The 24,705-nt window shown below is 44.2% G+C and overlaps 4 protein-coding genes and 1 pseudogene across 4 annotated transcripts; all 5 read left to right on the top strand.

Annotated features, from left to right (window-relative positions):
* The first annotated feature begins 2,911 nt into the window (after positions 1-2,911).
* LOC102718394 (aspartic proteinase nepenthesin-1-like) lies at positions 2,912-4,123 on the top strand. The gene has a single exon (XM_006661946.1). The coding sequence runs from the start codon at positions 2,912-2,914 to the stop codon at positions 4,121-4,123; it is 1,212 nt and encodes a 403-aa protein (XP_006662009.1).
* Positions 4,124-8,995: 4,872 nt separating this feature from the next.
* Positions 8,996-10,355, top strand: LOC102718680 (aspartic proteinase nepenthesin-1-like). The gene has a single exon (XM_006661947.3). The coding sequence runs from the start codon at positions 8,996-8,998 to the stop codon at positions 10,238-10,240; it is 1,245 nt and encodes a 414-aa protein (XP_006662010.2). The 3' UTR covers positions 10,241-10,355.
* Positions 10,356-12,304: 1,949 nt separating this feature from the next.
* LOC102718957 lies at positions 12,305-13,485 on the top strand (annotated as a pseudogene).
* A 1,407-nt stretch (positions 13,486-14,892) lies between these two features.
* LOC102719237 (aspartic proteinase nepenthesin-1-like) lies at positions 14,893-16,404 on the top strand. Its single transcript, XM_006661948.2, has one exon. It carries the CDS (start codon positions 14,923-14,925, stop codon positions 16,150-16,152), a length of 1,230 nt encoding a protein of 409 aa, XP_006662011.1. The 5' UTR covers positions 14,893-14,922; the 3' UTR covers positions 16,153-16,404.
* Positions 16,405-19,156: 2,752 nt separating this feature from the next.
* LOC102719520 (aspartic proteinase nepenthesin-1-like) lies at positions 19,157-20,338 on the top strand. The gene has a single exon (XM_006661949.1). The coding sequence runs from the start codon at positions 19,157-19,159 to the stop codon at positions 20,336-20,338; it is 1,182 nt and encodes a 393-aa protein (XP_006662012.1).
* Positions 20,339-24,705: the final 4,367 nt, after the last annotated feature.

Consider the following 24,705-nt stretch of genomic DNA (forward strand, 5'->3'; position numbering starts at 1 on the left):
GACATGCAAACAATGGGTGGATATCCATCCGTGTGCTAAAAAACTGCTTCCGACTAATGGTTGCTTGTTTGTTTCACGAAGCATATGTACGCATGTATGCAGTTTGTGCATTAGCTTTTACTTGCTAGATGTTGATCATATGTTTCTGTGGTTATCACTTGTCCGGTGTGTAGATGGGTTGCAGTACTCTGGCCTACATCTTTATAGTCATAATAACGCATGCAGGTAGAATAGACAGCTTGTGTTCTGCGACATGCTTTCCACGCATTTTCCTTCGGTCATGAACCTACGTGTTTGGTGCTTGTATCCTAAGGCTAGTACCTCAGTTTTATGGTATTGCAAATTATATATTCAGTTGTGGTTACTGATTAATTAGGACTTAACTTGATTCCAAAGGTGCCTTCTTAACGAGAGTAAAAAAAAACTCGTATCTGATAATTTCCACATCTAATGTTTTATCAATAGTAAAATATTTGTCCAATTAATGGATATGTATCCTCTGTCATTTATGATAATATCGTACACACGTCAGTGACTATAACAACACTATATAATGGCAAACGATGTGAACATGTATCCAACATAATTCCTACGATGAGGTCCTATTAATTCTATATATAGCCCATTCACCTCTTAGATTTGACATGCATCAATGGTACCACACTAACACCTCTCGGTCTTGGCACCATGGTCAATTCATCGTAAACAATCTCGAACATGACCACCATGGCCTCATCACTCTATGACCATTGGTGCCAAAGCAACCTAAAGCACTCAATGGCAGCGATGCAATAGGGAGGCAACATAATTGAATTCCACGATTTTACCTCACTTTGGAATGCAGCAAGAGGGATAGTGATGTGGAACGACACTACAAAGCAAAATACTATTCCACCCTTATCCATACAAACAGAGAGGAGGTATCGGGTAAACAGAGGTGTTGTACCGACTTTTCCTAGCCGTTTGATATTCTGATATCAACGGCTTAGATTTGGTAACATCCTTCTGCTTGCTGATTGTAACATTGCCAATATAGTGTTACAACTTAAACAAATTGCTCATCCAATTATTATGTTAAACCACATTTCCAAAATAAAAACATTTCCCCTGGTTTGCAGCTATTAGCTAGTTTCTCTTGTTCCTATGGAACAATTTCCATTATGCAGCCTGCTTTTGAGATGACAAACCTGCTCCTTTATAGAGTAAGGTACACGTTATGCAATATAGCCCATTACACTTTTAAATGTAGCTCAGTCTGCTCCTAGTTAGAATTTGTAAGGTATCCTTCATACAACCAATAGCATGAAGTTGTGTTCTCTTTCACTTATTTTACTTTGCTAATGTTGATTCCATGAGCAAAAGGATATTGGGAAACTAACATGGTCTTTGATGTTCTTAAAAATAGGGGTTGGGGTTTTTTATGCTTAAAAGGATGGTTGGCCAGGGTGGCAGTGACCCGGTGGTGGTTGCGATCAAGAAGATGCTAGAGATGAGGGTGGTTTGACTAGTGCTAGTGTTAGGGGAATCTCGCCAGAGTAGTTAGGAGGCAGAGGTGGCAACGGTGGGTCCTATAGCATGAGTTGTTGACGATGGTAGGGTCAGGAGAGGCATGTAGGAGAATCAACAGTAGACTGAAGAAAGAAGAAGATATTGACAGTTGCGAAGATGAGGGGGGAAAAGATTAAAAGAGGCAAGGAATATTACTGAGGCGGTTATGAGGAGAGGACACTAATGGTGGACTAAACAATATAAATAATCCACCAGATATATATCGAAGGAGAGACATGGTGGGAGAATAGGCACCAGGCTTGATGAAGAAAGACATTGGTTCATGGATCCAACGGAGATGAGGGTGGGATGCGACGGAGAGTGAACGACACGTTGGTGGGCCTCAATGGTGAGGAAGAGGGAGGTGGCATGCAGGCAGTGCGCAAAGAACGTCGTGACAGACGAATTGGGGCGTAGGGAGGAAACTGAGGATAGAGAGATTTGTAGTTTAGGGTTATTGATACAACATAAATTCTAACACCCTCATCTTTTACTTCTTCTTATGCTTATAAGCTAAAATTTGAATTTTTTATTTTAAATTTGGAGTAGGTTTTAGAGTATTTTTTTCACCAAAGTATACAAAAGTTTTATTCTCAAATCATTTTTTGTCTGTAAATATGTTGTTTGATTTTTTTTTTCATGAAAAAGCTAAATAATCACCCACTGAAACAATCCTATGTGTTGAAAAGTTGTTTGATGCAACTCTTACCATGTCAAAGCTCATTGTATGTTCTGACAACGAGCTTTTTTCCTATTCTTGAAGTGGTATCATGAGATACACTGTTTTCTTTATATAGAAAATAGTGGTATCTCATGGTACCACCTTAAGAATGGTAAAATTGTTCTCTGACAACACCACTATATCTCTCACCTAATACAATGGCTTGGCAACAAGTATGGCGGTATGTAGGGTAGAAAGCCGTTGCTGCACTTAATTTCGTCAAACACTATGGCTCGGTTTAGTTAGAACAAAGATATAGATTTAAGTTTTTATCAAGAACGTACCCGAGGCAGCTTCAACTATGGAACAAGCAAGCCAAAGTTGCCACGTTGCAGAACATAAAGTATATATAGGATTGATGGCTACATACACGATGGCTCAAGTGGACCATCGATCCATTCCACAGTAATTTCTTCATTAATTCGTGCCCACTAGATTGACGACGACGTCTCCATCTCGCATACCAAAAAGGTTCAAAACGATGAGACGTTGACATCACTGAATTCAGTTAGTTTACAAATTACAATGCCAGTATCTCTCTTAATTAGTCCTGGTTATGCATGCAGCCAATCAGCAGCATCAATTCTCACTATATAAACCCTAGCTAGCCTAGCTACCCTTCGACATCGATCCTGCTTAATCATGGGGAAGCTAGTGGCAACACTGCTCGTGCTGTGCTTGATGCCTCTGACAACGTGTTCACTTCGCCACGACCTCCGGCGTGGTCTAGAGCAAGCCATGCACGGCGGCCGCCGCCTCGCCGACTCGACGGCGGGGGACGGAGTGGTCGTGCCGATCTACTGGTCCAACGGGGTCTACATGGTGAACTACACCATCGGCACGCCGCCGCAGCCGGCGTCGGCGATCGTCGACGTCGGCGGGGAGCTCGTCTGGACGCAGTGCTCGCTGTGCCAGCGCTGCTTCAAGCAGGACCTGCCGCTGTTCGTCCCGAACGCGTCGTCCACCTTCCGGCCGGAGCCGTGCGGCACCGACGCCTGCAAGTCTAGCAGCCCGACGAGCAACTGCTCCAACAACGTGTGCACCTACGATGGGAGCACCAAGCTGGGTGCGCGCACCTCGGGGATCGTCGGCACCGACACCTTCGCCATCGGGACGGCCACGGCGAGCCTCGCCTTCGGGTGCGTCGTGGCGAGCGACGTCGTCGACAGCATGGGTGGGTCTTCCGGGTTCGTCGGGCTAGGAAGGACGCCGTCGTCGCTCGTCGCGCAGATGAAACTCGCCAGGTTCTCGTATTGCCTGGCGCCCCACGACGCCGGCAAGAACAGCCGGCTGTTCCTCGGCGCCTCCGCGAAGCTGGCCGGCGGCAACAGCACCACGGTGCCGTTCGTCAGGACAACCCCAGGCGATACCTTGTGCCAATACTACCCGGTACAGTTGGAAGGGATCAAAGCCGGCGACGCCGCGATCGCGTTGCCGCCGGGCAGCAGCACCGTCATGGTCCAGACCTTCGCGCCGATGAGCTTCCTGGTGGACAGCGCGTACCAGGACCTCAAGAAGGCGGTGACGAAAGCCGTCGGCGCCGCGCCGACGTCGACGCCGGTGGAGCCTTTCGACCTTTGCTTCCCGAAAGCAGGGGTCAGCAGCAGCGCGCCAAGCATCGTCTTCACGTTCCATGGCGCCGCCGCGCTGACGGTGGAGCAGTCGAGATACCTGATCGAGGCAGACAAGGACACGTTGTGCTTGGCGATCCTGAGCACGTCGTGGCTAAACTCGACGGCGTTGGACAAGACGAACATCCTGGGAAGCCTGCAGCAGGTGAACATCCACTTCCTCTTCGACCTCGACAAGGAGACGGTCTCCTTCCAACCTGCAGACTGCAGCTCCCTCTCCTAATCAATGGCGGCTGCTGGCTGTTGCTTCTTGCTGGAAGCAGTTCTTGCCTCAGCTTGCTAGCTTGCTGGTTCAAGCGTCCATGTGTGTACAGTGCCCAGGCGTGCATGCTCATAGTCCGAATAACGCAGCCTGCCGGCGGCATGAGCTGCATGCTTTGCTTCACCCTGTGTGGATTGTATCTATCAAGCATTTTTCTCCTTTCTAGGCCTATATACTCCCTCTGGTGAATTTGAGCGCTCTGTTGTCCAAATATATTTACAGATATTAAGGTTATCGTCTTTTTCTAATGCTTATGCTTATAAGATAATATTTAAATTTTGAAATTTAAGTTTGGATTTAATTTTGGCATCTGTCATTGTAATTTATTTTTCACTTTTGCTATTGATCAAATGTTTGATTTTTTGTTTTTCTGTCAAACTCATGCCCAATGTATGCAGGGGGTTGAGGGTGTAGGATCGTAAAGGGTTTTTCCCACCTCAAAAGTTAGCCATTGAGATAAGGGACTTCTCCACTTATATTATAGGTCCTTTGCCCATCCACAACCAATATAGGACTATTCAACAATCTCCCCCTTCACATATTGCTGTCCATCAGCCCTTCACCGCCCCTTCACCGTATCCGGGCTATCACCAGCCCACGGTCCATTAGATATACATGCCCTGCATCCCCGCAGACATCATACGGTCCATCAGGCCTTCACACACTGTGTACATCGGGCCAGAGATGTTAAACTAGCCAAGCTCTGATACCAATTGTAGGATCGTAAAAGGTCTTTCCCACCTCAAAAGCTAGCCATTGAGGTGAGGGGCTCCCCCACTTATATCATAGGTCCCTTGCCCCTCCACAACTAATATGAGACTATTCAATAGAGGGAAGGACGTATATGAGATTTTTAACTTATATGCATGTCTTCAAATTAATATCTAATGAAAGTGATCGGATTTGATTGATGAAATTAAAATTTTCAAACGTTTGATCAATAGGCAGACTCTTTATTTTTCGGTCTTTACGTTTAGATGTCTAACAACCCGTATATAAAAGTTAACCCCCACTCCTAAATACGTATATAAAAGTTTACCCGTAAATTATTTTTTAACTGTTAATAAGTTGTTTATCTCATGCTTATTAAAATCAAACTGATGAGGCTATTAATTTTTTTTTGAATGGAGAGTACAAATTTGTCTCCTAGACTGATATTATGTCAGTTTTATGTTATATAAATAATAGTTTGATTTTAAGTAGTCTTTGTTTTGGTCAGATAGTGTCATGACTCATGAGTATGAGTCTGATAACTTCCCTGTAACACAAGTGCCAGCAGGATTTATACAAGTAAAACAGAATGTACCAATAGAGTGCACAGAGAGGTATGGCTTCGAGCTTAAGAGTCAAAAAGTATACATAAACATTCAGTACAGCAGATTGAATGTACAGTTTTCCTACTAAACCGACGGTTCCGAAATTATAAAAATCATTTCCCCGATTTTGCATCTGCTGTTAGTTTCTCTTGTTCCGATGGGGCAATCGTCATGATGCAGGCTGGTCATGACTCGATGACAAACCTGCTCCACTAATACTGTTCCTGATTGGAGTTTTATACACTTGCCTTCATACTGTTTATGATGTGAAATTATATTCTCTTTTGCTGTGTTCTTAATTTACTGGCACTGATTCCAGATGCACAAGGATAAGTGGGAAATACACTGGAGCAAAGGTGGTCGTTTTGATGGGCTTCCGATTGAGAAAAGAAAATTTGCTTCGGTTCAGTTTTTGGTGTCCTGTGGCCACCAATACAGACTTAAGAAATCAAAGAGCAGAACAGTGAAAACTGTAAGAGATTCATGTAAGTGTCAAGATCTCCCTATTATAGTATGGCCGCCTTCGGTAGACAACGAGTTATCTCAACCCCTTGTTTTTCAGCGCACGTTTTCCGAACTGTTAAACGATGTATTTTTTGTAAAAATTTTTTCTATAGAAAAGTTATTTTAAAAATCATATTAATATATTTTATATTTTTAATAATTAATAAATCATGTACTAATTTATTACTATATTTTCCGTGTTGATAACTAACCCACTTCACCTCTAGCCGAACGCGGTCTATATCTTGCTATCTATACGTATCTCCACTTTAAAATATAAGTGATTTTGGTTGTGCATTTATATAGTTAAAATCCCTTAAAATATCTAGTACTACTATTAAACTATTTGTATCTCCAGACAAAGACCACTCTGCCATTTCTATTACCGTGGCTTGGCAGTAACCGTGCCAAGAAAAGCCACTACAATATCTGTCATCTGCCATGGTATAAACTTCATTTAGTTTTTAATAGACGATGTCATCCACTTTTAAACATATGTTGGGTCATCATCTTATTAAAGAATATGTGTAATTATCATTTTTATTTTATGTGATTTGGTTTACTAAGTAAAGGTACGTATTTTAAGCACAACTTATATTTTTACATATGCACATATTTTTTGAAGGATGAATGATCAAATATATGTTTAGATTTAAGTTAAATGATCATTATATTTTTCACTTTTACTTATGTTTATAAGTTAAAATTAAATTTTTAACCTTGAATTTGAAATTAGTTTTGGATTTTCGCTTTTTCTTTGGCCACATCATTCTCACTGTATCTCAACACGCCGAGCATCTGATTCATCAGCTACACGTACGTAGGATTCGCATCTTCTAGCATTGTGAAATAGTGTTAAGAGTAGCACAGCATAGTGTGCATCGAGAAAAATGGCATGATACTATAAAAAGAGATCTACAGCCGTTCATCTTGGGATTCTTTGAATGACATAGCATTGTTTCTTTTTGTTATTATTATTGACAGATGATCCAATTCCACGCCAGCAGTATAGTTCCTCTCTCTTCAGTACAATTCATCATCAAGAGACCCCCTGCAAAATAAAAGATCAATTTCTTTCCTACTTAGTTGTCTCCTTCCCTTGCAGGTAGGTCCCGCTCACTTGCAGTAACCGACTCTTAACAATAAATCGGTTCTTCTCTCTCATTTCATCTAGGTTCGGACCTCTTCACTGGTTATATACTTATATCGATTTTTTATGTTGCCACCTAGGACGATGCACTGGGAAACTATTTGTAGCACGTCTTACGTATTATTAAAATAGTTAAAAAAATATAAAAAAATAATAAGATAGATTAATATAAGTTATATCACTCTATAAACATGCACGTTTAAATTCAACTTTTATAAGTTATGGAAAAAATAAATAAAAATAAAACTAGTAGTAGTATACGCACATTAAATATTAATTTTTGTTACTTTTGTTACGATATGTAAAAGTCAAATTTGAACATATATATTTGTGAAGTTATATAACGAACACATATTACATATATTCGTGTGCTAACAAACTGTGTATAGCGCTCGAGATGGCCTAACAGGCTAATACCATGGATTGTTTGTCGCCATGGCGCTTCACATATACCACCCGCCGTAGTCTAATTCACTAGCGGCGATGTGATTAATTGACTAGTTTTTTTAAGACGACGTAAAAATATTATAGGGTTATTTCTAGTTTTTATTGGAGACAGGTTAAACCGTAAAAAAGATTATCCATTCAGATGTACCATCACCAGTACTGATGTCTGAATTGAAGCTTTAATCTGAAGGACAACTGCCTGGATACGTATGATGCAGGGTCAAACTAAACCGCTGTGGTTTTTGGGATAGAATTTCCTAGCTACCTCGTACATACTCAAGACCGCAGCTTCAGCTATCTTGCCAAGTCAACGTTGCCATGTTGCTGAACATAGGGCCCGTTTAGATCTTGAAAAAATATTCCAAAAATATCACACCGGATCTTTATACATCTAAATAGAGTATTAAACATAGATAAAAAAACTAATTATACAGTTAGGGAAGAAATCGTGAGACGAATCTTTTAAAGCCTAATTAGTTCATGATTAGTCATAAGTGCTACAGTAACTCACATATGCTAATAACAAATTAATTAGACTCAAAAAATTTGTCTCGTGACTTTCAAACGAGATATGAAATTCATTTTCTCATCCGTGTCAAAAATTCATTTCGTTCTCGACTCAATCGTCCGACGTGACATCATGTCCATAGTTGTCCATGAAAGCTCGTACAATTGCACTGTCATTTCGTGTCCAGTAGATCGACGTCGACGTCTCTAATCTCGCGAGCCAAAGGGTTCGAAACGATCAAGCGTTGACAAAAACGATGAGACGTGTAATCGATTCTCTACCTATCAGCTGCATCGGTCGGTCTATAGGAAGCAGTTTTTTAACACATATCTGCCTGTTGCATGCATATCATTTAAGTAGTTATCAAAAATATGAAAAAAATTAATAAGACAGATAAATATAATTTATATCACTTCATAAATAAGCAAGTTTAAATTCAATTTTTACAAGTTGTAACAAAAATAACAAAAACAGTTATAAATATGCATTACTTAATTTTCAGTTTTATTTTTTTTTACTATTAATTATAGAAATTAAATTTAAACTTGCATGTTTGTGAAATGATATAGCTTATATTAATCTATCTTGTCAATATTTTTAAGAGTTTTTTTCCATCCTTAAAGAGGTACCAAGAGGTACAGTGGTACCTCCTGGTACCTTAGATACTAGAAGGTGCTAAATTTTACATAAAAAACGGTGTTACCTCTTCAAGGATGTTAAATTGCTCTATTTTTAATATTTTTGATAACTATTTACTTAACATGCAAATATACGGGTGAATGTTCACCCGTATACTAGAAATTGTTTCCCTCGGTCTATGGTCCTATATAAACCCTAGCTGCCTCTCGATCTGGATCATTAACCCTTCCTCTCGAAAGATTCGATATCTCATTAGACTAGTCATAATCATGGGAAGGCTAGTGGTAACAATACTGCTCGTGCTGTGCTTGATCTTCCTGACGACGTGTTCAATCTCGACGCGCGCGGCGATGGCGTCCCGTGCGCACGGCAACCTCCGGCGAGGTCTAGAGCGAGCCATGCGCGGCCGCCTGCTTGCGGACGGGACGGCGTCGCCACCAGGAGGGGCGGTCGTGCCCTCCCACTGGACCCCGGGGCTCTATAACGTGGCGAACTTCACCATCGGCACGCCGCCGCAGGCCGCGTCGGCTTTCATCGACCTCTCCGGGGAGCTTGTCTGGACGCAGTGCTCGCTGTGCCGCCGCTGCTTCAAGCAGGATCTGCCCGTGTTCACCCCAAACTCGTCGTCCACCTTCCAGGCGGCGCCGTGCGGCGGCGACGTCTGCAAGTCCATCCCGACGAGCAACTGCTCCAGCAACATGTGCTTCTACGACGGCCCGCTCACCTCGCTGGGCGGGAACACCTTCGGGTTCGCCGCCGCCGACAAATTCACCATTGGGACGGCCACGGCGAGCCTCGGATTCGGGTGCGTCGTGGCTAGCGACATCGACACCATGGGAGGACCCTCCGGGTTTATCGGGCTAGGGAGGACGCCATGGTCGCTCGTCGCACAGATGAAGCTCACCAAGTTCTCCTACTGCCTGGTGCCACACGACAGCGGGAAGACCAGCCGGCTGTTCCTCGGCTCCTCCGCCAAACTCGCCGGCGGCAAGAGCGCCACGGCGCAGCTAGTCAAGACCTCCCCAGGCGACGTGCTGAACCAAGATTACCCACTCCAGTTGGAAGGGATAAAAGCCGGCGACGCGGTGATCTCGCCGCCTCAGGGAGCCAGCACCATCCTGGTCCACACTGTCGCGCCGGTCAGCTTCCTGGTGGACAGCACGTACCAGGACCTCAAGAAGGCGGTGATGAAAGCCGTCGGCGCCGCGCCGACGTCGAAGCCGGTGGAGCCTTTCGACCTCTGCTTCCCGAAAGCAGGGGTCAGCGGCGCGCCAAGCATCGTCTTCACGTTCCATGGCGCCGCCGCGCTGACGGTGGAGCAGCCGAAGTACCTGATCGAGGCAGACAAGGACACGTTGTGCTTGGCGATCCTGAGCACGTCGTGGCTGAACTCGACGGAGTTGGACGAGATGAACATCCTGGGGAGCTTGCAGCAGGAGAACATCCACATGCTCTTCGACCTCGACAAGGAGACGGTCTCCTTCGAACCTGCAGACTGCAGCTCCCTCTCCTGATCAATGGCGGCTAGCTGCTTCTTGCTGGAAGCTCTACCGTACTGTTCCAGCGTCCATGTGTGCACAGTACTACAGTGTGCAGGTGTGCATGTTCATAGTCAGAATAACGCAGCCAGGCGGCATGAGCTGCAGCATGCTCTGCTTTTCTAGATGCAGTTTTCTAAAACACCGGTGGATATCCACCGGTTTTACATATTATTTAAATAATTATTAAAAATATAAAAAAATAAAAATTAGATTAATATGAGTTACTCCCGTTGTTCTAAATGTTTGACATCGTTGATTTTTTATATAAATTTGACTATTCGTTTTATATACGTGTCAGAACTCGGCATGCAATCTAGTAACAAGACCACTCTACCATAACTAACACTGGCTTGGCAACAACTATGCCATGTTAATTAGGACCTGCTCTTCACAGAAGATCAATAAGGGATGATTTTGGGTTTATATTCGAGGCGCCTACAAATAAATTAAACATGGCTCAAAATTATTTCTAAAAATCTTTTAAATTATAATACGTGCAATTTTACTATCATTAAGAAAAGTATCAGGATGTACACATTTTTCTAGCATAAAATTTGTTGCCTCATGTTATTTTATACCTCAAGATAAAAAATTACAAGTACAAATTTTGGTATTCGAGATACTTTCTCAAGAATCATATATTGACTTTATACTATTTAGTAGCTTAGAAAGTCTATATATGTACGGTAAAACATAATCTACAGGCTATTTTTTAAGATAATGTAGGTTTTATTTGACCTAAACTAATTACATCAAAGATCATACGATCATATAGCAAACATTCCCGACGTATATATAGCTAATTAAGATACGTACCACCAAACTCATACTCACTCTTAAATTTCCAAAAAGAATATTACAAGAAGTATTACGGACCATCAATTCCTCCACCAGCTATTTTATTGTTTTTTTTAAGACCGCCAGCTATTTAATTAGAATATGAACTTATAACAGCCACTACCAGTCATAGCACATACTTTTAAGTCAGGAGTAATTTTATTGTTCTTGATAAGGTATCAGGAGATATTACTGTTTTTTTATGTAAAATTTAGTATCTCTTATATCTTAAATACTAAAAGTATCAAATTTTATTCAGAAAACAGTGATATCTCATGTGACCTACTCAAGGATGAAAAAATTGCTCGTAAGTCATTGATACACCATGATCAAACACCACGATTGTACTAAAAGTTTCAGGTTTTTTAGATAATGGAGCTAAAAGGTTCAGTCAGGGCAATATTATACTAGAGGACTCTACGAATACTCATAATTAAGTTCCATATATCGACTACCGGCTCTAATCACTCTATGAATGCTCAAATGGCCCATCCATTTAACTGTCATTTCCAGTGTTGCCCACTAGATCTCGATGTCACTTTGACGACAGAGATGTAAACCACGTATTTTATTTTAAAGAAAAGTGATCTTACATCTCTATCTCGCGTACCAAAATGTCCAAAACGACGGGGCCGGCTTTGACATCAGTTTATTCAGTTACGTTACCATGTCAAATACTGTCAAGATCTTAATTAATCAGTCCTGGTTATGCATGCATGCAGCTAATCAGCTGCATCTACTGTCCATATATATAAGAGCAATTTTATAAGATTTACTCCGGCCAACAAAAAGTAACTCGAGGTACCAAATCATTTCTCACCATTGGATTTAGCTGAGTATGATGTGCACAGTTAGATCCAACGATCAGAAACGATTTGGTACCGCGAGGTACTTTTTATTACTTTTTATTGGACTGTAAAATTACTCCAATTTTATAGTCCAACAACAAAAAGTACCTCGAGTTACCGATACCTCGTAGTACCAAATCGTTTTTTATCGTTTGATCTAACCGCGCACATCCTACTACGCTAGATCTAATGGTGAGAAATAATTTGGTACATCGAGGTATTTTTGTTGTACCGAAGCAAATCTCTGTATATAAATACCCCTCGACTTCCATCACTATTCAGATCACTAATCCTTTCCTCCTCCTGAAACAGCAGCCATAAACACGATCATTAGCTAACAGTAGTCATAATCATGGGAAGGCTAGCAGCAACGCTGCTCGTGCTGTGCTTCATGTCTCTGACGACGGCCGCGCACGACCTCTGGCGAGGTGTGCTCGGCCGCCTGCTCGCCTACGCGCCGGCAGGAGGCGGGGTGACCGTGCCCATCCACTGGTCCCAAGCGTTCTACACGGTGAACTTCACCATCGGCACGCCGCCGCAGCCCGTGTCGGCGGTCGTCGACGTCGGTGGGGAGCTCGTCTGGACGCAGTGCTCGCGGTACTGTCACCGCTGCTTCAAGCAGGACCTGCCCCTGTTCGACACGAACGCGTCGTCCACGTTCCGGCCGGAGCCGTGCGGCACCGCGCTCTGCGAGTCCATCCCGACGCGGCGTAACTGCTCCAGCGACGGCGGCGTGTGCGGCTACGAGGCATCCACCTTGCTCTGGGACACCACCGGCAGGGTCGGCACCGACACCGTCGCCATAGGGACGGGCACGGCACGGCGACGAGCCTCGCCTTCGGGTGCGTCGTCGAGAGCGACATCGACGACATGGCGGGATCCTCCGGGTCCATCGGGCTAGGGAGGACGAAGCAGTCGCTCGTCGCGCAGATGAACGCCACCGCTTTCTCGTACTGCCTGGCGCCGCCCGACGCCGGGAAGAGCAGCCGGCTGTTCATCGGCGCCACCGCGAAACTGGCCGGCGGCGGGAGCGCCACGACGCCGTTCTTCAAGGAGAGCTCCCCCAACAGCGGCTTGAACCGATCTTACGTGGTCCATTTGGAAGGGATCAAAGCCGGCAACGCGGCGATCTCCATGCCCCAGAGCGCCAACACCGTCCTGATCTCTACCGCCTCGCCGGTGACCGCCCTGGCCGACAGCGTGTACCAGGACCTCAAGAAGGCCCTGACGGCCGCCGTCGGCGCACCGGCGCCGGCGCAACCTAACTACGACCTTTGCTTCCCGAAGGCGGGGGGCAGCAAAGCGCCGGACCTCGTGTTCACGTTCCATGGCGGCGCCGCGATGACGGTGCCGGTGTCGAGCTACCTGTTCGACGCCGGGAACGACACGGTGTGCCTGGCGATCGTGAACCTGACAGAGTCAGACGGGCTCAGCATCCTGGGGAGCTTGCAGCAGGTGAACATCCATTTCCTCTTCGACCTCGAGAAGGAGACGCTCTCCTTCGAGCACGCAGACTGCAGCGCCCTCTCCTGATGGGGTCTTTCATGGAGCAGAGCTTGCATTAGGTTTTCTGTGTTCAAGAGTCCATCTATCTGTGTGTGCAGTGCAGTGTGTGTGTTTATTGCCAGAATAAACTTAGCTAGGTGGCATGTGCTGCTTTGCTCACCAGTGTGCTAATGTGCTCTTTTTATATGGGAGCAATTTTATACTCCAATAAAAAGTATCTCGAGGTACCGATAACTCGTGGTACCAAATCGTTTCTGATCGTTAGATCTAACAGCGCACATCCTACTCAGCTAAATCCAATGATAAAAATAATTTGATACCTCGAGATACTTTTTATTAGACCAGAGCAAATCACTTAAATAAACTAATATAAATGATAGTATCCTCTATTAGAAGTTATATAGTAGTGTTCCGTGGTCGTGTCAGCTTTTACTTAACGAATTCAGAGAAAGTTACAACTGTGCCCTTGGAAGGATTGCCGTCGGCAAGAGAAAAGAGAAAAGCAGCATAGGCACCCCATCTTTTTACTGCTGCCTATGCTTTTAACTTTAAATTTGAATTTTGAATCTTAAATTTAAACTTGATTTTAGGTTTTTTTAATCAAAATTTATTTTCTATTCTTGGCTTTTAGATCATAAAAAATATATATATAAGTTTTATTCATAATTTATTTTTTATTTATAAATATACCGTTTGTCTTTTCCCATTAAAAAGCCAAACAATCACTACTAGGAGAGGTGTAAGTGACGGAGGAGAGAGGGATAGAGCTATATTGGATTTTGTTTTTGGTGATACTTTGCAATGAGAAAATTTATTTCATTCATCCACTAAATATATTTTGATGATGCGACACTGTTAAAAACCATTGATAAAACTTTGTACCGAGAATAACTTTACCGGGTAATAATTTTAGATACATGTGCTCAACTGTTATAGCACCTTAAAACCACCACCGGCAAGATTAGACGAGTGGCTTGTATTATTAATTTCCTAATAGCTACTTACTCCGTTTCATAATGTAAGACTTTTTAGCCTTGTCTAGATTCATATGGATGATAATGAATATATATATATATATATTTATTAATTAATAAATTTAAATAAGAGAAGAGAATTTTATAATATGAAACGGAGGTGGTAGGTTTGACTGCGGCCGTGGGGTGGGAGCAAAAAACCGCTAGCATGTCTACCACACGCGGCTTCGGTGGTAGGTTTCTGATAATTTCCAGGCATGAACAGCTTAACTATCAAACGAACGTCACCGGTTGATTTATTTATTGAGATGGAAACGTTAATGGATATTGAAATGGAGAAGATGACACCTTGAAGGCTCAAGTGGCTCATAATTACAGTGTCAAATGCCTCTCTGGTGACTTGGATTTGATTGTGTTTATCTCGAGGAAGAAGATGATCACGGTCACGGCCACTAATCCTCTCATTAGCTCACTAACAGTAGCTGTAATCATGGGAAGGCTACTGCTGCTCGTGCTGTGCTTGATCTCTGCGATGGCGTGTTCGCTCTCGACGCGTGCGGCCGCGCTTTGCGAGCACGGCGCCGGCGGCCTCCGGCGAGGTCTGGAGGAGCAATCCATGCGCGGCCGCCTCCTCGGCGACGACACGGCGGGAGGCGCGGCCGTGTCCGTGTACTGGTCCCCGCGTGTCCTGCATAGCGTGGCGAACTTCACCATCGGCACGCCGCCGCAGCCCGTGTCGGGGTTCATCGACCTCTCCGGCGAGCTCGTCTGGACGCAGTGCGCGGCGTGCGGCGGCTGCTTCGAGCAGGAGCTGCCCCTGTTCAACACGTCCGCTTCGTCCACCTACCGAGCGGAGCCGTGCGGGTCCACGCTGTGCAAGTCCATCCCGACGAGCAGCTGCTCCGGCTACGGCGAGTGCGGCTACGTGGCGCCCTCCAAGTTGGGGGACACCTTCGGGATCGCCGGCACCGACACCGTCGCCATCGGGACGGCCAAGGGGAGGCTCGCCTTTGGGTGCGTCGAGGAGAGCAAGATCGACGCCATGTGGGGGCCTTCCGGGTTCGTCGGGCTAGGGAGGACGCCGTGGTCGCTCGTCGCCCAGACGAACGCCACAGCGTTCTCGTACTGCCTGGCGCCGCACGGCCCCGGGAAGAGCAGCAAGCTGTTCCTCGGCTCCTCCGCGAAGCTGGCCGGCGGCAAGAGCAACTCGACGCCGTTCGTCAACGCCTCCGGCTCTCCCGACGATGGCTCGGACCCCGACTACAAGGTCCAGCTAGAAGGGATCAAAGCCGGCGACGTGGCTATCTTGTCGCCGCCGAACGGCACTACCGTCGTGCTCGACACCTTCAGCCCGTTCAGCTTCCTGGTCGACGGCGCACACCAGGTCCTCAAGAAGGTGGCGGCCGCCGCCTTGGGCGCGCCGGCGGCGAATCCGCTGAGACCGTTCGACCTCTGCATCGAGAACGCAACGGTGAGCAACGCGCCGGAGCTCGTGCTCACGTTCCAGGGCGCCGCGGCGCTGACGGTGCCGCCGTCGAGCTACCTGTTGGACGTCGGGAACGGCACGGTGTGCCTGTCGATCCTGAGCTCGGCGCGGCTGAACCTGACCGATGGGGTCAGCATCCTGGGGAGCTTGCAGCAGGAGAACGTCCATTTCCTCTTCGACCTCGACAAGAAGACGCTCTCCTTCCAACCTGCAAACTGCAGCTCCCTCTCCTAATCAAATCGCTGCTGCTGCTGCTGCTTTCAGGAAGCAGTTCGTGTGCCATTTAGCTTTGATGTTCAACACGTCCGTGTGCTTCTTTTTTTTTTTTTTTGGTCAGAATAGTCGATCGACTTGAGCTGCAGCATGTTTTTTTCCTCTCTAGTAGTGTGGCAGTGGGTAGCATTTTCCCTTCCTGAAGATAAGCGTGCTGCGTTTGTTTAGAGATTTGCTCCACTCCAATAAAAGGTATCTCAAAATACCGGTACATCATGGTACTAAATTTTTTCTAATCATTGGATCTAACTATGTCCATTCTATGCGTAGCATTTTGCCATTTTCTCTTCGCGAAGATATATGAGTGCTTGTGCTTATGCTTATAAGCTTATTCGAGCGATGTCGGTTTTGTGTATACTTCTTTTCTTCGGTCATAAAATATTTGATGTTTAGATTGAAATTTGATCAAAATGATAAGACTTTGAACATCAATGCTATGTTAGAATGCATTATAGGTTTATTAAATCTAAAGAGTTTAGTTACGGTAGTATTTCTAACGAAAATCTATCCATATTTCTTTTAATTTTAATTAAGGATTTAAGAAATTGTTTTGCTTTATTCTGAGAAGAATGCTGACATAATGAAAGATGCAGGGTCTTAAGAATACAGCAGTTGTCAAAAGGGAAAGTGATTCAGAGGAAGCAGAAAAGAAAAGGCCGGATCTATTGTTCGTGATGTGTATTGTCAATTTGTAATTCTGGTTGTCTCAGTCGAAGGTGTTTGACATGTATCTTTTCTCAAGCACTCCATCCCGTCATAATATTTAAAGTTTGGGTACTCCTACTATTTAAAAATACAAGATATCTTTTACTTTACGGAAAAGCTAGCGGACAGGATTTCGTCCGACGAAATGATTAAGTTTTTTTACATAATTATGTTTGGAGCGTGATGATTAAGTTCTTTTTGCATAATTATGTTTGGAGTGTGGTTAAGTCGTTTGACTACGTGGCGCTATACATACGAGGGACGAGTTTAACCCCGACGATGCAACCGATGTCTCACTGACTAATGCCGATTTTTTTGTTACTTTTCACCCTTTAATTTCTTAAAAAGACAAATTTTATATTTATTTTTTAATCTGAATAATTTAGTCCGTCGGTCTGCTAGGCTAGCAGTAGAACACTCCCATGATAATTTGTTCATGGGGAGTGATATTTGACCATATTAAACGGTGCTATAGCTAAAAAAATGTTTAGATTTTGATGGCGCCGAGGTCTACTTCCCCGTCTGCCTCCCTCTCGGCCACCTCGCGCCACACCGTCTAGTAGCTCCTCCTCGACGTGTCACAACCAGTGTCACGGACGGCGGTGACGGTGCTCTTGACAAAGGAGTTGTTCGTGCTATCAACGTCGAGGTCCAGGTGGTATGTGACGTAGTGGTCGTGATACACGACGATGGTGTTCTCCGACACCAGCGCGCCGTGCGTGTCCTGCTTCACCTTGTCGGTGTGTGTACGTCGTTCCCTTCACCTCGAGCAGCCCAGTGAGAGACACATGCGACGACGCGCCATGAATTGATAAGCTAGCACTACACTCATTAGATATGATATCTGTTGACACTAAATGGTATCATGTGATACCACTTATTAATATATAATACATGTTGATACTATCTAGTGATACCTTCTGATATTATGTGATACATGTTGATACCTTCTGATACCATGTGATACCGGACCTAGTGAATTGATACCTATTGATACCTTCTAGCATCTTTTGGTATCATCTGACACATGTTGATACTAATCGGTATCATCTAGGTTTTCATATGGGAATCAAGCGATACCTATCAATACTTATTGATATCTATTGATACATACTGATATCATATGATACCACTTAGAACCATATGGTACCGCTTGGTACCACCTGGTACCACCTGATACTTGTATCTTTTTGAGCTTCTCTTCTCACGCGACGCTATGATACCAGATGATACCAACTGGTATCACACCAGTGGTATCATCTGGTACCAGCACGCACTAGTACGTGAGGCGCATCTGAGCGCGAAGGCGGTGGAGGCGTGCGACACGCTGCGGTGAGAGCGTGACGTTGGCGGAGGCGGGCAGACGATGGCGGAGGCGGCGGCACGCGGCGATGGCGGACGATGGCGAGCGGACGCAGACGGACGCGGGTGTCGGCGGACGCAGACGGACGCGTGCAGCGGCACGCGGTGACGGTGGACGATGGCGCGCGGACGCCGGCGTCGACGGGCGCAGAGGCACAGCGTGCGTGCGTGCGTGCGTGCAGTAGTAAATACGAGAGATTCTGGGTCACATTCATGTGAGCAGCACAGCACAACTAGCAAGCACCAGTCACAACACACAGCCATAGCCATGCATGCACGAGACGGACTCGGGCTCAGCGGACATACCCCGTTTTATTTTTAAGTATCCCATCCGATGGGATGCCGTGCTGTAGTTGTTCTCTTTACTAAGCATAAGCACAGACAAAAAAAAAAAAAGGTGACGGTGAGCTGCGAGAAGCTGTTAACATCTCTGCCATATCCCTGATTTGAAATAAATATAAGAGATCTATTTTCAAATTCCATTAGAGGAAGGTTCAAAAATATTTTTAAAAAAACGTCCTTATAGATATCAACATCAGTGACGTTCGGATGATATATACGCTCAGAATTGAAGCCTTCGCCTGAACGACACCGATAAGGCGATAAGGCAAGGTTTCGGTGGTTTCTGAGAAATTCCCAGCTAGCTCCATGAACAGCTTCAGTTTTCTTGACAAACTTACTGTTTTTTTAATTAGATTGAAATGTTCGTAAATGTTCAAATGGATGTGATGACACCATGAAGGCTCTAGTGGCTCGTATAGTTAAATTACAGTGTCAATGCCTCAATCAGCTGCAGGTATGATTTCCTATAAAAACCATGCTCCTGTAGCCTCGACTTCGAACGTGCCATCTCGAGGAAGAAGATAACAAAACAAACTTAATTACAGTGGTGTTAGTCATGGGAAGGCCAGTGACAGCATCGCTCGTGCTGTGCTTGATCTCTCTGGCGACGTGTTCACTCTCGACGCGCGCCGATGGCCTCTGGCGAGGTCTAGAGCAGGCGGCCATGCGCGGCCGCCTCCTCGCCGACGCGGCGGCGCCGGGAGGCGGGGTCGTGCCGATTCACATGTGGGGAGATGGCTACGTGGCGAACATCACCATTGGGACGCCGCCGCAGCCGGCGTCGGCGATCATCGACATCAACGGGTACTCGGTCTGGACGCAGTGCAAGCAGTGCAGCAGCTGCTTCAAGCAGGAGCTGCCGCTGTTCGACCGGTCGGCGTCGTCCACCTTCAAGCCGGAGCCGTGCAGCTCGGCCCGGTGCAAGTCCGTCCCGACGGCCAAGTGCACCGGCGATGGCATGTGCGGCTACGAGGACGAGTACACCTCCGGGATCGGCGGCACCGACACCTTCACCATCGGGACAGCCACGGCGAGCCTCGCCTTCGGGTGCGTCTTGGCGAGCGACTACAACACCCTGGGTGGGCCTTCCGGGTTCATCGGGCTCGGGAGGGCGCCATGGTCGCTCGTCTCGCAGATGAACCTCACCAGGTTCTCATACTGCCTGGCGCCACACGAAACTGGGAAGAACAGCAAGCTGTTCCTCGGCTCCTCCGCAAAACTCGCCGCCGGCGGCAATGGCACCTCGACGCCGTTCGTCAAGACACCTCCCGACGATTACTTCAGCGATTACATGCTCCAGTTGGAAGGGATAAATGCCGGCGACGTGGCCTACAAGCCTCAGAACGACAGCACTGTCATCGTCAGTACCTTTTGGCCGGTCAGCTTCCTGGTCGACAGCGCGTACCAGGCCATCGAGAAGGCAGTGACGGCTGCCCTCGGTGCACCGATGGAGAAGCCACCGAAACCATTCGATCTCTGCTTCAAGAAAGCAAAGATCAGCGATGCTCCGGACGTCGTGTTCATGTTCCAGGGCGGCGCCGCATTGACGGTGCCGCCGTCGAAATACCTGCTCGGGAACAACACGGCGTGCCTGTCGATCTGGCGCTCGGCCCGGCTGAACCTGACTGATGGGATCAGCATCCTGGGGAGCTTCCAGCAAGAGAACACCCACCTCCTCTTCGACCTCAAGGAGGGGACTCTCTCCTTCGAACCTGCAGATTGCAGCTCCCTCAACTAATGGCTGCTGCTTCTTCCTGGAAGTAGGGATGGCCGTGGTCGATCTACGAGCATTTTAGGATCGACTCTAATTTAACTAAATGAATTAAATTTTTATTTTATAGTGAAACTTAGTTTATTTTGTTGAACTAGAGGTGACCCTAAGGATGCGTTTGGTTCATGGTCAAGCAGGAATAGGATATGGTCATCCATGTTCGGAGGGCTATGGGCATCTATTTTTTTTGTTTGGTTGGCAAGTAGGATTGGCCAATTTTTTGTTTGATTGAAGGGATAAGGAGTGGATATGTTGAGTCAGTTTTTTGTCTGGTACGATGGATAATTGTTACGATCACCTTTGGTGAGAATACCCCAAATCAGTCACAATAACAATTTTTCTCTCTTTAAAAGCAATTTGAGTTTATCAATTTCAATAGCATATAACAAAAAGAGAACAAAATGATTGAATTAAAAAAATCATATAGTAAATGAAAGAAAAAAAAAATTCCCAGTAACGCTCCCAGTTCGTCGTCATCTTCGATCCATCATCATCAAGCTATCGCTGCCCCTACACTCTCATTGCTCGCCGCCCTCGCTCGACGCAGGTCGTCGACCCTGCTCCCACGCCTGCGCTGTCCCCGCTCGAGGGCGGCCGCTGCTCGTGCTCCCGCGCCAGCCGCCGCTGCCCCCGGCCCCGCCCCGCCCCGGCCACGCCCGGCCGCCGCTCCTGCTCTCGACGGCGGCCACGGCTCCCGCGCCGGTCGCCGCCACAGCTCTCGCGGCCGCTCGACGTCGGCGCCCTCCTCGGCTTGCTCGATGCCGGCCGCATCCCCGGCTCGCTCGACGCCGGCCGCCGCCCTCGCTCCCGTGCCGGTCGCCGCGTCTGCATCACTCGCTCCATCTGGCCTCGCACAGGGAGGTGATGCGGGAGGAGGTGATGCGAAGGAAACCAGTGCTCGCTCGGTCCGGGCGGGCGGCTGTGTCCGGGCAAATTGTCCGGAGCTCTCCATCAGCATCTGAGCAGAATATTTTCTATTTGGCCGCCATATACTCCTTTCGTTTAGCAACCAAACAAACCTAAAAATTAAGTGGCCAAATCATATCCATCCATGTCCTCCCATCCAAACACACCCTAAGTTATCCACGGGTTGACCACGTTCATCCCTACCTGAAAGCATGTTCAAGCATCCATGTGTGAGAGGTGTGGTGTGCGTGTTTTTATTATCAGAATAATGCATATAGGTGTGAGAGGCATGCTTGTATCATAGGCTGTCAGTTTTATGTGAGTGCAAATGATATTCGGTGTAGTTTGATTTCAATCCCCTTCCCATGTCTACGGTTCATCATATGGATTTCTTTTGTCTGGCATGGTGGCGTGGATGTTAGCTACTTGTGATGTGCAATCAACATTAGTGTCTAAGGCTTCTCAAGTCTCAACCCATGTCAGGATAGACAACGGCGATTCTATTTTTTCTGGTTGAGAAATAAAAGGATTACACGCGACTTATAAACGTTGTGTATTGTCACTAGCCAAGTATGGAAACATATGCCTTAATGGTACTATTTTAGTTAGTTTTATTGTTTTTAATCAAACTGTAATTCTATAACTTGTAGTTGTTACTCGTTCGTCCTATAACCTCTATAATAATTGACTATAATAATTGACTATAGTTTCTCTGAAGAAACACCAGAATAAATTTCATTTCATTATCTTAAAAAAGAGAAAATGCCATCACTTATGTCTGATAACTTCCTTGTAACACAAGTAAGCAGATTTTAGCAATAGAGTTCATAGAGATATATGGATTCGAGCTTAAGAGTCAAAAGATATACATGAACATTCAGTTACAGCTTCAGAAACTAGCAGTTCCAAAATTATTAAATTGTTTTCTCCGGAGGAACTAAGTTACTGGTCAGGATAACATAGCTGGTGGCCATGAGCTGCAACATACTTCGTCAGTCTCAAATAGAATTAACTTCTACATACGGATCCGGATAATTAGGTGTCAATTTCAAATATTTTCTTTTTTACAGAGAGGATATTTTATATTTTCTCTCCAGTGCAGCATTGTACTTATCCAAGCAAGCTCACCGGCAGAGCCAAGGGGGCCCGGACCACCAAAAATAAATGCTAATCAGCTCTTAATACCCAAAAAATATTAAGAAGAAACGTAGGACGGTAATATTTTTTAAATTTTTTAAACATTTAAGCTACTATTTTATTGCGGGGAAGCCATATATATTTATTTGAATCAAAATTTTACTTAATTACTAATTTTATATGTTTTAAGATGCTTTACTCATATATTCTAGTGTACTTGTAGTCTATTCTATTATCTATACTTGCATATATATATATATATATATATATATATATATATATATATATGTGTGTGTGTGTTAGCATACTGTATTTACGAAAAAAATCGGTCGGACCACCCATATCATAAATCTTAGCTCCGCCACTGAGCAAGCTCATAACGTCTGTCGTGAGACTGTTTTGGAACCGAGGAATTTTAGATTATTGTAGTTAAAAGAATGAATTCACTCCTATTTTTTAAAAGATTTGTTACCTGTTAGTGCAAATAATATAAGGTTAATTTATTATGATTCCACCTGCTCTTTATACGCTACTCCCTCCGTTTCATAATGTAAGATGTTTGATTTTTTGTTTGCAATGTTTAATCTTTATTCAAAAAATTATAAAAATATCATTTATTTTGTTTGTGTCTTACTTTATCATTAAAAGAAACTTTAAGTATGATTTGTTATTTTTTATATTTGCACTAAATTTTTTAAATAAGACGAATGGTAAAACGTTGTAACAAAAAGCCAAACATCTTATATTATAAAACGGAAGTAGTAGATCTTTCTTCTATTTTTTTTCTGGTATTACAATAATGTTCTTGTATTGTTTTGCACCTATAAGAGCTGACAAGACCACAATGGTGCTGCTGACTTAATGAAAGGAGCTGCTGTGTGATAAAAATACAGCAATTGGCAAAGGGGTAAAGGAATTGAAAGGAGGCATGACAGAAACAGCCGGATCTGTGTTCGTGAGGCATATTAATACTCAGTCAAAGGTGTCTGGCCTGTATACTTTCTCAATTTTTGTTCGTAGCGTCTCAGTCGAAGGTGTCACAGATGTATCATTTTCTCGAGTTGTAAGAAACCGATGGACATATATGAGAAAATCTGGAACTAACCGTATCCCAAAATATAAGCATTTATAGGTTATTTAGCTGAGTTAATGTTAAAAAAAAGAATAGAGTACTCTTTAATAATGAGAAATTGATGGCAGTAGGATGATAAGTGAGAGATAAAATGTGAAGAATCTTGAATTAGAAATGATCAATAGGACAATCACTATCTTAAATAGTACTATAAATATTTATATTTTTAACAAGATTTAAATATTAGAAATGATTATATTATCAGAATAAGGGAGTATTTGATTAGAGCTCATTTACTCACCTTACAAGTTATATTGTTATTATAATATATCATATTTTACAGCGTAAAAATATTAGTATCTTCATATACTAGTTTTCTTAAGATATTTTTTAAAAACTATAAAATTTGATATTAAAACGAAATATGAACATGCTCTACGAATGCCGCATTCAGTTTGGATACTTTTGGGGTAAGCTATCCAGCGTGAAAAACGTAGTAATAGATTAGTATCTGATTAATTAATTATTAATTATAAAAATTAAAAAATAGATTAATATGATATTTTAAAATAATTTTTTTATATAAAATTTTCATAAAAATCATACCGTTTAGCAATTTGAGAATCGTACGGAGAGAGAAACAGCAGGCTGTGTGCGGTGTGCCAACTACACTATCAAGCGGTCTCTCTTTCTCAAGTTGTACTTATTCTTGACAATATAAATGATAGTACAGTATGGAGTATATTTCAGTAAAGTATTTAGAATTGGCTCTGATCATGTTGTACTAATAATCATGGGGCTATTGCATAACTGATCCTACTTTAAAAACTAGCTAAGTATTTGATCCTATTTTTTCACTTTACATATTTTTGACCCCGGTTTTCAAAATTGAAGAGACGGACTGATCCTAGTCTGTTAAGTGAGCTTAACGGTATTAAATGAGACATAAATGGACGGTTTTACTCTTGTATAATTGTTCCTACTTGTAAATGCTTGTTGCTCATTTGGCCCAATTTTATACATTTATCATTTGTAACAATTAATTTACTTGTATTATTTGATTTATTTATGTTTATTATTTGAGACAAATTTCTTTGATATTTCAGTGAAGTTTGATTAAATTGACAAATGTAGCAAAATTTGAGCTAAATTTAGCTCAAATCTAAATTAACTTTAAAAAAATTGATATGGTTTTACCTACTTTTTAACAAAGTTTTGA

The sequence above is a fragment of the Oryza brachyantha genome, chromosome 10 (genome assembly GCF_000231095.2).
Source record: "Oryza brachyantha chromosome 10, ObraRS2, whole genome shotgun sequence".
Lineage (NCBI taxonomy): Eukaryota > Viridiplantae > Streptophyta > Magnoliopsida > Poales > Poaceae > Oryza > Oryza brachyantha.